Here is a 15489-nt window from a genome sequence, read left to right as displayed (position 1 = left end):
TCATCTCTAAAAGGAAGATAAGAGCGGAATTGTTCCTGAGTCTTAAGAGAGATGAACCTGGGTTTGCCAGAGTGCCTAGCCCGGTCAGTGCTCAATAAGAGTTAGCTGCCGTTGCCATGACGACTGCTATCAGTGCTAATAACTGTAAACAGGGCTATCCTCACCAAGCTTACGGCTCTGCTGATGCCCAAGCGACAGGCAGGGAAGGACGGGGAGCCACGTGAGCCAGACTGGAGGAGACAGTGGTAAATGTCGGGACAGAATTACTGCACAAGCCCAGAGGTGAGGGGGCAGCTGTCACACACGCAGCTCCCACACTCTGTCACCAGCCCCGCAGTTTCTTTTTCTTCCAGGAACAGGAAGTGGACACCGATTAAACAGAACACGGCAGAACTCCTAAACACAGGGTTTTCCCGTTAGTCACAGGTGCAGCCAGGCATGTGGCCTGCCTCCTGGGAATATGGGGGCAGAAAAACAAAGATTAGTAAACGTTCTGTCACGAGAAGTCCTCTGATGTGAAGTCTCCGCTAATGCTGTCAGAGAAAGAGCAAAGCAGAAGAGGGACTAGGACAGAAAATAGAGATCACTTCAGAAAAGGCGAGCGAAGCAAAGGAAAGATGAAACAGAATTAGGAAAACCCTGCACATAGAAAATTTGATTTTAAGGGGAAGAAATAAATGTGAAAGTGACAGCATTAAACTCAGTAAGAACTCTCAAAACACCAGTAGCAAGAAAAATACTATTAACAACCGTCACATGTTTGGAACACATTGTACAGTTAGTTACTATCCAAAGTACTTTACAGGTATAAACTCATTTAACCCTTACAATAACCCTATGGGGTAGGCATCATTATTTGCAGCCCCATTTTACAGATATGAAACTAAAGCACAGAGAGATGAGTAACCTGCATCAGGCCACACAGTTAGCAAGTGGCAGAGGTGAGATTTTAATCCAGGCAGCCAGGGTGCAAAGCTCATACTCTGTGCTCTATTATCCCTAACAGTTTTGATATTCACTAAAGTTCCATGAAATTGATTTACCCATAGCTCATCTCTAGTTGAGTTAGAGTCTTGAGTAGAAATTCAGTAAATAAATCTAGAATGACAGAATGGTTTATCCTAGTGAGTGAATTATTGGGAAAGGAAGGTGTATAGAAGTTATATTCTCTCCAAGTCAATTTATCTATTTTCTTTTTTGCATCAACTACAAATTTCAAAAAATAAAATAAAATCCTGCTACCATTTATAAAAAGCAAAATCAAAAGACCCTCCTAATTTACATTTTACACTGTTGAAATTGTTCATTTCTTCTCAGAAACCCTAAACTTCCCTTTGACTTACAACAACAGAAATAATTTGCACGAAAGAAACAGATTTGCCATATATAGTTAACTTTGTCCAAACGATCTATAATAGCTTGTTAATGAAAAATGTTAAAGTGAACAAACAAATATGAAACGGTAGTTTGATTTATTTTGTTGGAAAAGATGCCAAAATGTTCACACTAGTTATCTCTGAGTGGTAAGATTATAAATTACAGGTCAACCTAACACTAAAATTAATGCTGTAGAGTAAACCAGAATACCGGAAACACCTCAGTAAGAAAGACTACCTATAAGTGAAATCCATAAAATTTACATATAAGATATTCCCACTGACTAGAGACAGAGACAATGCTATGAAACCTTTGGTCTACAATCAAACTGTGGCCTCCTGGGTCATGGGTCCATGCTCAACCAATGAGCAACACCGGCCAGACCTGTCCATCATTCTTGTGCATCTAGGTTAATGTGCCTTTGAAATACCAGAAGTAATATCCCTCGAAGGGGGCATTAACCCTCAAAAGAGCACATAATCTTGTTAAACATCCTGTAATCCAATTCCCACATTGACGCGTGTCCCCTCCTTGATTTCAAAGGCAAAAAAGGAACTGCAAAACTGTTATTCCACAGGAGCATTTGAGATCTTGTTCCCTGGCATAGTCCTCAGTTTGGCTCAAATAAACTCATAAAAATTCTCTATGCTTCTTACACCGACATCCTCCTCGCCAGGAGAGAAAAGAACTTGAACAGCAATAGGCTAAGACGGAAATGCACAACAGCCTTCTAAAAACAAATGTTTAGCACAGAATTCAGGAATCAAGGTGATTTGTACAATCTCAGAGGGTTTACTCTAATGTAAGACAAATACACAAGTAGCTTGCTTTTACCACTAATGAACACTTCTTGGCCTTCACACCAAGATTATAACTATGCTTATTTCATGATTCCAGTTTCTCAACACTTCTTTAACTTTAAAAAACTATTTCTATCAACATACTATAGGTATTAAATGAAACCTAAATACTTATGCAGGTCATATTTGTATTACTTACAAAGGGTTATAATTATGTGTTTGATCCTTCAAACTCTGAAGTGTATTAAAAAAATAGATCTTATCTCCTCTCCTCTCTCTTCCTCCTCCTCCCCCAGGGGAAAAAAAAATAGGAACTGCCTTGCTGAAGTTATGCGGCTATGGCTCAAATAAACTCATAAAAATTCTGAGCTCTTTCCCTCACATCACAAAGCCTGAGGACCCCGACCTTCTACTGCCCCCACCCTCCACCCCACTCCATCCTCAGCCCCCAGGCTCCTACGGTGAAGTGCGTAGTTTCAGGAGCTTCCCAGCCTGGCCTCCGCCTCCGCTCTGCAGCCTGTACCAGGGCTGCGCTGACGTTCCCTTTCCTGCCTCCACACCTTTGCACAGGCTATTCCTTTCCCGACACTCCCTTCCAGGTCCGTTTAAAATGCCAAGTTTTAGCCAAAACCAGTTTGGCTCAGTGGATAGAGCGTCGGCCTGTGGACTGAAAGGTCCCAGGTTTGATTCCAGTCAAGGGCATGTGCCTTGGTTGCGGGCACATCCCCAGTAGGGAGTGTGCAGGAGGCAGCTGATCAATGTTTCTCTCTCATTGATGTTTCTAACTCTCTATCCCTCTTCCTTCCTCTGTAAAAAATCAATAAAATATATATATTTTTTTTAAATAAAATGCCAAGTTTCAGCCTAGTAAGGTTTTTCCATCCCTCTGATCAGAAGGAAAATGTCTCTTCGGTGACCCCGCGCAGCACCTTGTCTGTGGTTCTCGGGTTACACCAAACGCATTCTCCCTCATTCCACAATGTATTCATAGTTTATCTTCCCTTCTCAACCCAAGCTTGTACAGGACAGAAGCCAAGTTTGTTCTTCATTTTACATATTTACACAACACCCAACAGTGACTCAAATGAGGTCCTCATGTGAAAATGAATCACAGACACACTGTGTGTAAGAAATATCTATTAGTATTATCTGCAAAGACTATTAAGACATCACTTTGGCAATCATGCATGGGAAATGAGTTTTATCTTCCACATCCAGCTTCTTGGCCCTCTCACCTAGCTGTAAGCAATGTCCACAGCCTCTTTTTTTTTGCTATCAGTGGTGGCTTTGTGTTTTGCCTTTAATAGAGGGGGCGGAGGATGGAAGGAATTAAGGAAGGCGCAGAAGCATTCAGGCCACACAAAGCGTATAGCACAAACACGCAAAGAAAGCCCCAGGAATGCCTGTTCAATAGTCATCTGCCACTTCGCCAATGCCAGGAAATTCCGGCTGCTGTTTTTTAAAATGTGAATAATTCACATGATTGTGTTGGAGACTTCCAGCTATGAAGAGCTGTTCGAGCATTTGGAAATTGTTGTTCGAGTTATATTGTGAGACAGAAAGCCCAGTGAATTCTTCAAAGCTCCACCCCTGACAGGAGTCTCAGAAAATCACTTTCTGTTTGTGTATGAGCAGGAGGAAGAAAGGCTGGGCATGTTATGGATACTGAAAAGAATTTGTTTGTTTTCAACCTTATCTGTTACATAATATCAATATTTCATATACAAGTTCCTTTATAAGTCTTCACTTGGCTAACCTCACCTGGCCAGTCAAGAAGCCTTATTTGTGTCTTTTCCGGAAACTGAAATAGCTTTTCTCTTAATATCTACCTCATGCCAAAATTCTATAAAAATCATTCATAAACCTAATGACCTGTACATTGACTTACTTCCTTCAAATATTTATTCTAAGCGCAAATAAACAATTCTTGAAGAATTCCTTGGGTAACTGCCCATTTTTTACTAAAAACAAAAGCTACATTCAATTTATAAGATGCCTTGGTATTCTCGTTAAGTAGATGGACCTGCAATAAAAAAGTAAAACAAGTAGAGAAATAGAAAACCTTCCTTTTACCGGAGGAGCTGAGCACGGAGCACATGCAATTGCACATAACACACACAACAATTGTGAACATGAACATACATCTAGCTTTGGCTTCCCCTCATCTGTGACTTGAGGGAGACATTTCACTTCTCTTCGTCTTGGCTACTCGGGCTCGGTTTCCTCATCTCTACAACACAGAGAATACGGCAGTCTGTCCTTGTTGAGGTTGCAAGACATAAATCTGATCTGTGTTTGTCTTATCTTCTATGTGCCGCTGCCTCGAGGAGCTCTCGTGAGAGCAAGAACAATGGTAACAACTGCATATAATTTTCTATTAAATAACATGGAATGGATGCAACATGTATTCATGGATTCCAAGGAGATAACATCAGTGCATCCAAGTTTTCCTGGAAGTGTCACTCTTTCTTTCTTTCTTTTAAATATATTTTTATTTTAGAGAGGAGGGGAGAAGGAGAGATAGAAACATCAATGATGAGAGAGAACCACTGATCGGTTGCCTCCTGCACACCCCCTACTGGAGATCAAGCCCACAACCCAGGCATGTGTCCTTAGCCAGAATCAAACCCGGGAACCGTCAGTCCATAGGCCGATGCGCTATCCACTGAGCCAAACCGGCTAGGGCTGGATGTGTTACCCCAGATCTCAGTTTGCAGGATGAATGGAGGACAGGATATGGATAGCCCACACGGAGGGGTGGGATTCCAGGTTAAAAGAAACACAACCCACTATTTCTTCCACCTCTGATCACCCTTGATCCTTAGGCAGCATCACTTGGGAATGTGCTAGAAAAATTCTCCGGGCCCTTCCCAGACCTAATGGGGTGGAGCCCAGCCACCTGGGTTTTGACAGCCCTCTGGTACATTCGGATACACGCTCAAGTTTAGGAACCACTGCTATAGCTTTGCTTGCTCTCACCTCTTCTCTTCTGTGACTTCTAGTTACCTTCACCTGGCTTACCATTGACATTTTTACAAGTTTAAACTTCATTTCCTCCAAAAAGTCTTGCTCAGCCTTTATTGGATTCTCACCCCACCCCCAGTTACAGGTTAGATACTCTGGCTCTGGGCCATAGTTTCCTTATGGAGGTGCCAATGACACTTTATCATGATTGCCTGTTTAATTGTCTTCCCTGATAACCTGTTAAAACTCCATAAAAGCATAATCTGAGTCTATTTCATTCACATCCCCTCGCACACACACAAACACACACACACACACACACACACACACACACACAGTTAGGCAGTTTAATGACATTTGCTGAATTAATAAAGAAATCAGAAACTTAATCCATGAAACAAAGGTATAAAGGGAAGGTATAAAATATGAAATATGATATACAATTAATAGGTACATTTGAAATACTGGTTGTAGAAATGCAACTGAACTTAGTTTGTCTTTGAAAAGAGCTTCATGAATGAATTTGAAAACCTTTGTACTGACTCCAATCGTATCAACGTCACACCATGCTCACCTGATAAAAGCAGTACCTGCTTCCTTTTTATTGTCCTTTCTTTTTATCTCCATGGCCTCTAGTCTGGCTGACCACCAATTTGGGAAGCCAAGATTTGTGGGAAAGCCTAACTGTTTGCTTTATTATAAAGAAAAAGCCTTGACAGAGTCAGAATGTAGTAGGCAATCAGACAGACAAGAGCAGAGCAAGGACGATGGGCCAGGTACAGAAGGTCATCACGGCAGAAAGCTCCAGGTGCCCAGCAACGGGCAAAACTTCAAAATCAAGGCTCTCACCCCCAGGGTGACCTTTCCTCCCCTAGCATCTCTCTCTGGTCTGGCGGTGTGGACCCCCTGACCTTTCACATAGTGGTCATGCAGTTTGGACCCTCCCCTGACCTTTCCTCCCCTGACATGTTGCTAGTCATGAAGGTCAGACCCTTTAGAGGGAGTACAAACAAGGGAGCCAGAGAACAGCCCTTAAGCATTAAGCCACCAGGACAGTGAGGTGCTGGCCCACCTCAAATTGCTTCTAGGCCTCAATGGTGTTTCGGGGCCAGGCCTAGAAAAGCAGCAAAGCCAGACAAGCAATACCATGGCTGACTCAGGACCTGCTGCATTGACTCAGAACCCCCTGCCCTTACACTAACCAATCTATCAGTGGAGACCAGGACTCTGAAAAGACACACCTGGAAAACCGATGAATATTCTATTGAGATCCTCCCCTGGGACCTCCCCTGAAATCCCCACCCTTAAAAACCCTTGGGCTCCCTCTCAGAAGCACACCCATGCCTTTCCCCTCCCCAGCCTCCCCCATTCTCCTCCTGACGCCTTACCTTACCCTTCTTTCTCCTAAGCAACAAAGGCCCCTTCTTTCACCTCGGTAACTTGTTTCCTCAGCCCATTCTTCTACCACTCACTTCTTCCATCTCTGACCTTCTAAATAAACTTGATCTTATAGCTTGAGTCTCAGCTCTGAATTCTTTCCTAGCCAGTACTGAGGTTGCTAAACCAAGGCCCGGTCTGACCCCACCGGCCTAGCACCTGGTGCCATTCTCGCCACTGCCAGCAAAAACACCTGGATTCCAGCTCTGGCTTCCCTCCTTCCTCTCTTCCTTCCTTCCTTTCTTCCAGTCTTTAAATGTCTGCTCTGTTCTGGGTCCTGTGCTTGAATCTCAGTCTTGGACCGTGACCAAAACTCACACACACACAGGCCCTCCCTCACCAAACCTAATGTCTGCTCCTCTGCTGCTGGCGAACCACGGCCCTCACTGCCTTCCACAGGCCACTGAACCTCTCAGGCTCAGTTTCTCTATCTGCAAAGAGAGGAATTCATTACAAGATGGCCACCAAGTGCCCTCTGACCCTAAAATTACACAACTGAAAACAACACAATTCGTCTCAGAAGTTAGGCAGCCAAAGTTATTCTCCTCAGGGCCGCTCACCCCAGATCCAGAGCTGAGATGCCAAGCCCTGGAGTGAGAGGACCGAGGGCCAATGCAGACCCAGGAGCTTTGCCAAGAGCAGCATTGCTGGGCCACTTCAGTGACCGGCCGGCTAAGACACAAGGGAAGAGTCCTGGCTTTGCTAACTCAGCTTCCTGATCTACTAAACACTACTGGGTCATGAGAAAGGATGAAATAGCAGCATTACCCTGAGTGAAATACTAGTAAGTTTTTCAGAAAAAGCTAAGAACCATTATGATTTCACTCATATGTGGGATATAAAACTGAACCTTGTGAACACAAACAGCAGTGTGGTGGTTGCTGGAGGGAAGCAGGTTGGGAGAGAAGGGGGTCCGAACATAAGGTGACAGGAGATTTGACTTTGGGTGGTGGGCACACAGTACATTATACAGATTTTATAACACAGAAACGCATACCTGAATGTTGACCATGTCACCCCAATCAATTTAATAAGTAAAATCTCATCTAATAAAAGCATAATATGCAAATTTACCATCACTCCAACACACAAGATGGCCACCCCCACGTGGACACAAGACGGCTGCCACAAGATGACAGGCAAGGGAGGGCAGTTGTGGGTTATCAGGCCTGCAATGGAGGGCAGTTACAGGCAACCAGGCCCGCAGGGGAGGGCAGTTAGGGGTGACCAGGCTGACAGGGGAAGGCAGGTTGGCAGGGGAGTGGTTAGGGGGTGATCAGGCAGGAAGGCAGAAGCAGTTAGGGGCAATCAGGCAGGCAGGCAGGTGAGTGGTTGGGAGCCAGAGGTCCTGGATTGTGAGAGGGACATCGAACATCCCTTGAGGGGTCCCAGATTAGAGAGGGTGCAGGCTGGGCTGAGGGACACGCACCCTCCATGCATGAATTGCATGCACCAGGCCTCTAGTTTAAAAATAAGCAGCTTTAGGGAGATTATCAAGGTCCCTTCCAGCCCTAGAGCCACAGGATTCTGCTCATTCTAATTTGTGTTTTTTCCAGCACCACCAAGTAATTAGTTCTGACACTGTCTACAGGGAGACAGCACCAGACCCCCCAGGTAAAGGGCTCAGATCTACAGCACTGCTTAGACCTACATCAGGAGGCTGTACCACCCTAAGTCACTCATTAGCATAGGTTCAAAAGCTGGATAATAAGAAATCATGCCAATAATTACATCCAATCTTAGGGGGAAACTATCAAAATTTTATGGCTATACCTATTGATGGACTGGCTAGAAATAAACCAATTGGTGAATCTTCCAAAATTCTTCCCCCCAACATATGTCACATAAGGAAACAGTTTCCTTTTTTTTCTTTCTCTCTTTCCTTGCCTAATTTTAGTAGCTAAATGGCTCAGTCCTATGTTTCCCTGCATCCCAAGAAAATTCCCTGCCAGACCCACAGGTCCCTATTCCTCACCCTCCCCTGTAGCCCACTGCCCACCACCCTCAGCATCCAGGGCTCAAGAGCAAGAAGAGAGAGGGCACCTGAAAAGAAACCTCTGGGGCAGTTCAGAACTTTGTGCCCTCTGATAACTGGGCAGGTTAGAATTTAGTTAAGAACAAAATAATAATATACTTTTTGAGCACTTCATGCCAAACATGTTTTATCTCCCATCCAAGTACTCACCAGGCCCGACCCTGCTTAGCCTCTGAGATCAGACAAGATCAGGCGTGTTCAGGGTGATAGGACAGTAATCTATGCATGTTTTATCTCAAAACAATCCACAAGGCAACTCTGCCATACTTGTTCTATGCTACAGAGGAGAAAAATGGTTCAAAGACTTTCTCCCCTCTGCACCACAGGCAGTTTATTGGTGCTCATACCCCCGGGATGTACAAACCAAATGGAAGGGGAGCCAGGGAGAGCTCGGCTGTTTGGACCCTGGCATGAGCAACGACAAGAAGATGGGGCCTTGGGGTACCTCACAGGGGGAACGGAAAACCAGTTCCCCGAGTTCAGCTGGTTTGGCAAAAGGATCCTCAAGGTGAGATGACTGGGCACAGGAACTCAGTTTGCCTGAGTATCTGCCACCCTCTACCCACCCCTCCTTCCCCCAAAAGTCCCCTGGGTGGATTCTATTCATTTTCTCCCTCACAAAGAGAGGTATGTCAATGACTGGCAGGGGAGAAATTGGCCCAGGATAATGGGCACTCATCCCTAAAGCCACCTAGAATCAACAAAACTCCTGCTTTCCCCAGACATCTGTATCTTACTCGATTCCACAGCAGAATACTGAAATAATGCTTCTTTTCACGACATACCACTCCTCTGAGGAGTTATTTTCTCCATAGGACACTTTACTGTTTCGAGCAGTTTTACAGTTGGCTGCCCACAGACAAGAACAGATGAGTCACAAAGAGGAAACTGCAGGACCATGATCCCTTATCTGAAAACCTGGGGGTCAGATGTGCCTCGAAAGTCTGCCTGTGATTCCAAAAGAGTACGGTAATGCATTTAGCACACATTATGTAACACTCAGAAATCAAACTCACTAACATAACTGCAGCAAAACTTAGCAGTATTCACACTGAGTGGGATAAATATATACTATAGAATCTCACACTGGTTCAGATTAAGGTTTACCACCAACCGGGTATGCAAAAACCCTAAAAATAACCCTTTTGGTTTTCAAAGATTTTCAGATTTCAGAATTGTCCATACACATGCAAATGGCTCAAATACTAGAAAAAATAGTCAATATACTAGTAATCGAGAACATACAAATTCAAACAATCAAGGTACCAATTTTCACACTCCCCCCAAACTTTAAATCTTGTGGAGATTTCCCAAAATACCCAGAGCACTGTATTTTAGCAGAGGGAAAGTGGGAAAAGAAGACTTGCTCCCAGTCAGTGGCAGCAAACTCATGAATCTGAAGCGTCACTTTGGGCTTTTATATATTTCCAATGAACCCATCATTGCAAAAGCATCACCACTTAAAGAATGAAATCCTTACAGTATGGGTAGTATACATTTATTAGATAGTTTGATTGACATTGCAATATAAGTCCAACCTGATGGGCACTTTGTGGAAGAAATACAGAAAAAAAGATACACAGAATAAAAGGTATATGCCACTTTGCCATTTGCTAAGACCTTTCAGAGACAATGGCGCATTTGATACCTACTGGTGACCAATAAGGCAGATAAAGATAGGAGTTGGCACACGTCCATTTTACAGGTAAGAAAATGGAGACAGAGAGCCACACTGCGGAAAGCGGTAGGGGCTCTTCTTGACTTTTCACTTCAAGTCCAGGTCTCTGACTTAGAGCCTGATGCTCTTTCCACTGTATCCTGCCGTTACCCTTAGTGTTCTTTTATTATATAATTACCTTAGAAAAAAAGTAAATTTCTCACTTGAAAGAAAAACAAAATGATTTTGTAATATAATATGAACAGGCTTCAGAATAGAATAGATCTGACCAAGGTCAAAACCCAACATACATTTGAGTGACTTTTTCTTTTCTTTATAAAAATCTTTATTATTGAAAGTATTACAGATGTCCCCTTTTTCCCCCATTGACCCCCTCCACCTTTTCTCCAGGCCTTCAACACACTATTATCAGTGTCTGTGGGATATATATATATATTTTTTTTTTTTCCCCTCCCCCTTTGGTTAATCTCTTCACACCCTGACCCCTGACCTCTGAAATACCTCAGTCTGTTGCATGATTCAATTTCTCTGGGTCTATTTTGTTTTTTAGTTTATTCTGTTCATTAGATTCCACATATGTGAGATCATGTGATATTTGTCTTTCTCTAACTGGTTTATTTCACTTAGAATAATTGAGTGACTTTTTCTTTTCGTGTTTTTTTTTTTTTCTTTCTTTTTTTCTTTCTTTCTTTTCTTTTTTTTTTTTTTTACTTTTCAAGTACAGTTTGCATTCAATATTATTTTTAGTTTCAGGTGTACAGAATAGTGGTTAGACAGTCAAATACTTTATTAAGTGACTTTTTAAGCTAACTTGTCAGAGATGAAATTTCTTCGTCTATAAAAAAAACGAATATTTAAATTATTCTAGTACTTAAAGGATCAACCAATGAATGCATGAATAAGTGAAACAACAAACTTATGTTTCTCTCTCTGAAATCAATAAGTCTAAAAAAATATTCTAGTATTTAGTAACAATTAAATAACCTGAGTACACAGACAAGAACCTGTCATAAAACAGAATAAACATGCCATTCCTTCCTCTAAAGAGTGCCTACAGTGAATTAACCCCACTTTTAGTCTTTAGTAGCCACACCACACGCCTTATTCCACCTGCTTTCAGCAGCCTATCAAATCTTTACCCACTGCCAAAATGCCCTAAAATAATTAGAAACCACTCACATAATAGTTTTAACCAATGACAATTTAAATCACTGTTGTACTTTTTAAATAACTTCTCAATATATAATTAAACTTCAATATCCGAGCCAAACAATTTGAAGTAACAATGAAAATTTTTGCTTCTATCACCTAGAACAGTGGTCGGCAAACCTCAGCTCACAAGCCACATGTGGCTCTTTGGCCCTTTGAGTGTGGCTCTTCCACAAAATACCGCGGACTGGGCAAGTCTATTTTGAAGAAGTGGCATTAGAAGAAGTTTAAAGTTTAAAAAATTTGGCTCTCCAAAGAAATTTCCATCGTTGTCCTGTTGCTATTTGGCTCTGTTGACTAATGAGTCTGCCAATCACTGACTTAGAGCTTTGACCTCTCTCATTCAAATTCAATTACTCCCAAATAGATGATGGATTGATTGATCTGGGGGGCCAGGGTGAAAACAGGAGAGGAGAGGGAACAACAAGCACTTCTCAAATGTTTCATTTCCTCTTTAAATTAAATTTGGACTTGGAAAGCCCAAATTCCAAGGGGTGCTTTTTTCAAATATTCTGTCTACTGATGTGTATGTACATCTGGGTAGCTACCTGGCCAAAGGAGAAACAGAATTTAATAAAGTTTATCTTTAGCATCTCAATGAGGAGTGAGGAGGCTGGAGGGCAGCCCTCAGAGCCAGGGAGAGGGCACTTCTCATTCACCAGCCCCTGGACCTTCGCCGCTCTCTCCTTACCAGGAGGCTGTGCCCACTGCCAGAAGAGAAACAAACAAGCCCAAAGGCTGAGTAACCAGAGAACTGAAGAACATACATAAATAAGCCAAGGTGTGGAAAATCGTCCCTTCTGCTGCTTGGGGTGTTTCGTTTCAAACGCTGCTACTGAGAAGACAGGCATTTAATGAGATTCGCCTACGAGGCAGGAAGTGATAGACACTGCCACAACCCACCCAGAGGCTATTTGATCTTCCCTCTGCTTCCCACCTTCTGATAAGCCCATGCCTACAACTTTAAAATGTCCCAAACTCCCTGTCTTACCTTCTCAACAAGATTCCTGCTCTATTTTCTCTCTGGGGACCAGTGGGTATAGAGGAAAGAGAATGAATGAACTTTGGAAGTAGGCTGGCTAGGTGATCAAAGATAAAGATACACAGATAGAGAGGAACACTCACCTCCTAGGGATTCTGCTTCTCTGATTCAATGCTGACTGATACCTTAGCTATGTGACGCGGGCTCAACTGTCTAACTGCTCTGGGCCTCCGTTGCCTCCCTGGAAACTACAGCTTCCCAGGGTTATGAGCTATAAGTGCAAAAATGCACATAAAGTGCACAACTCGAAGCCTGGCACGTCACAGGCAATCAACATACTTCCCTTTTCTTTCTCCCGACTTCCCAACATGCCCAGCAAACACAACACTGTCTTACATGCCAACGGGTGGCCAGCTATTGACTCGTCAGGCCTCGGGGCATCCTGACAAACCTGTACTCGGTTCCCTTTCCTTTTTAGATACCTTACGCTTATGATGTGTTCTCTCTCATCAAAAAGGTGACTGTGCAAAATCAATGAGCTTTTCTCACGTTCCTGGGTGCAGACCAGAGATCCATGGACACACACACTTCCTCCAGGGGGGTGGATTTCTCGTGTGGATGGAGGATTACATGCATCATCAGGTGCTGAATTTTACTCCCAGTTTTAAACTCTTCAAATTCGGGAGCAGCTGGCTCTGTATTTCTCACGGCTGTCTACCACCTCGGGTCTCCTTTGAACCTGGTAACGCACCTACCTGTCTCAGCAGCGAAACGCAGGCTATACACCGAACTCTCCCAGCCCATCTATAATGCATGTCCCTAGCTGCACGTCCCCAGAAGGGAAGGATAGCGGAAGGAAATACACAGGTCTGCTCATAAAGACTCGGGAGACAGATTATCCACGCTGCTTCCTGCCTCACGTGTTCTGGTTTCTATGAAAAAGTCAAGGCCAGGGTGACAAGCCAGTTTAAAAGCTGTCACTGGAAGCTTCTCCGGGGTGAGGAGCAGCAGTGTGTGTTTTTATGGAGGAGACGGTCACAGTGGGCAGGCTTCCAGATGCTTATTTATGGGGACCTGGAGAGGAGCTGCTCCAGCTTAGAGCTCCTGACCTAAGGTTCCAGGGGGTGGTAACCCCAATTGGCCCAGAAGGTATTCACGTATGATTATTTTTTTAAAAACACTCAACGAGGTAGCAATTAAGAAGGACTTGTATGCATGCATAATAAGCATAACCAATGGACGCAAAACTCTGGGGTGGGAGGGCATGTACGGGACCGGGGGGGGGACTGGTAAGATATGTACACATATAATACCTTAATAAAAAAATGAAAGAAAATAAATAAATAAATAAATAAATAAAATTTTAAAAAAAGAAGGGGAATGGATGGTGGTGAGGACTCCCTGGTGCCTACAGTTGCATAAATACAAGAGTTTTGAGGCAAGGACAAGTTGCATATGCCTCTTAGGTTTCCATGAAACATTCCTGCTCTGAGCTCATCGTGGGCGACGACACTTTTATCATCTCCGCGGTGGCTTCCTGCCCTGACCGCAGAAGGTTCCTTTTGTGGTGACAGGGATCCTCTCGAGAGAAAGCAAACAAAAACTGTCAAGTCCACGAACGCGTCTTCCCTTTTTTTTTTCCCCCCCCCCCAAGCCTGATTTCTACAGGAACATGTGAGAAGATATCTGAAATCCCCAACCTGTTACCAGAATGCATGCAACCACTAAAAATAAATGAAAACTTGGAAAGTGAAGACATGGAAACTCGGCCCAAGGTTTTAAACTATAAAAGGACGGGAGGGGGGGGAAGGACGGCGGCGATAGCGCACCCGGTCGGTCGGTCTCCGGTGTCACGATCTTCCGCTCGCGGAGCCTTTGAGGACAAGCGGGGCTCCGGCGAGCCTGCCTGGAGGAGGCGCCCCCCGAGGAAGGCGAGGCCAGGCCGGGTCCCTGCACCGGGGACAACTCGGAGGTGGGGGCGCGGGGGAACAGGTCCTCAGAGGAGCCGGCGAGGGGAGTGAAGGCGGGAGCCCCGCCGGCGGGAAACGGAGGGATCGAACCCGCCCGGGCCGCCCGAACCGCCCGAAGTTCAGCGCCGGCACCGGGGGCCGAGCCCGGACTAGAGCGCGCGGGGCGCAGAGGGGGTTGAGATCTGGATCCCTCGCCTCCCCCCCAATCCTCCGTCCCCCTCGCCGCGAGCCCCAAACCCGGCGAGAAACTCACCCGGGGCCACCAGCGGCGAGCTCACGGTGCCCGCCACCAAGACCGCAGCGGCGAGGACGGCGAAATCCGGGAGTCCCCGCAGGGCCATCGCCGCGTCCCTTCGCCCTCTCCCCTGGGGCGCCGCGTCCCGGGACCAGGCGGACCGCGCAGGAAGCTCCGGAGCCGGCGGGCGGGCGCGCGCGGACTGGCAGAGCTTGGCCCCCGCGCGCGCGGTGGACCCCGCCCGGGCCCCGCCCCTCCGGCCCCACCCACCGGGGCTCCGCCCTGCGTCTCCGCGCCCAGCTACGTGGCCCCGCCCACGTACCCGCCCACCGCCGCTGGCCCCGCCTCCCGCTTGCTTGTTTTCTATGTGGTCACAGCTTCAGCGGCCCGATTCGGAAAGGCCCCGCCCCTGTGCCCCGCCCACAGCGTCCAAGGCCACGCCCTCTGGGTTCAGGTCACGCCCCCTCTCGCATCCCCCGCTTCCTTTCTGAGCCGGGTTTTACCGCAACTGCGAGGAGGATTGCGCGGGAGCCCAGGGCAGGGGCTGAGTCAGCTTACCCGCCCAGGCTCTGGTACCGGGGCGTGGGAAAAGGAAAACAGAGGGTCGGGAAGCTCTGGATGCAAACATGGCCAGCATGGGCGTGGGCACGATCTTTTTTTCTCTGGTGGCATCTCTATTCAGCTGGCATACCGACCCCTTGGTGCTGCTCTGGATGTCAAATTCCACTGTTTGAAAATTGAGAGAAGGCAAATCATTTAAATTTCTTCCTATCTCTGCTTTCATTTAAGCTACTCCTATTGC

The 15489-nt window shown here is 45.5% G+C and overlaps 1 protein-coding gene across 1 annotated transcript in view; it reads right to left on the bottom strand.

Annotated features, from left to right (window-relative positions):
- RELL1 (RELT like 1) overlaps positions 1-14932 on the bottom strand; it is a 61548-nt gene extending 46616 nt beyond the window's left edge. The window contains exon 1 of the mRNA XM_084901232.1: positions 14706-14932. Coding sequence (XP_084757358.1) covers positions 14706-14793 — 88 coding nt within the window. The 5' untranslated portion in view covers positions 14794-14932. The remainder of the gene's footprint in view (positions 1-14705) is intronic.
- Between the last annotated feature and the right edge of the window lie 557 nt (positions 14933-15489).

Source organism: Pipistrellus hanaki, assembly GCF_964339955.1.
Source record: "Pipistrellus hanaki genome assembly, chromosome: 1".
In the NCBI taxonomy this organism is placed as follows: domain Eukaryota; kingdom Metazoa; phylum Chordata; class Mammalia; order Chiroptera; family Vespertilionidae; genus Pipistrellus; species Pipistrellus hanaki.
The sequence above is the reverse complement of the archived record's forward strand: the minus strand, read 5'-3'. Positions and strand labels throughout refer to the sequence as shown.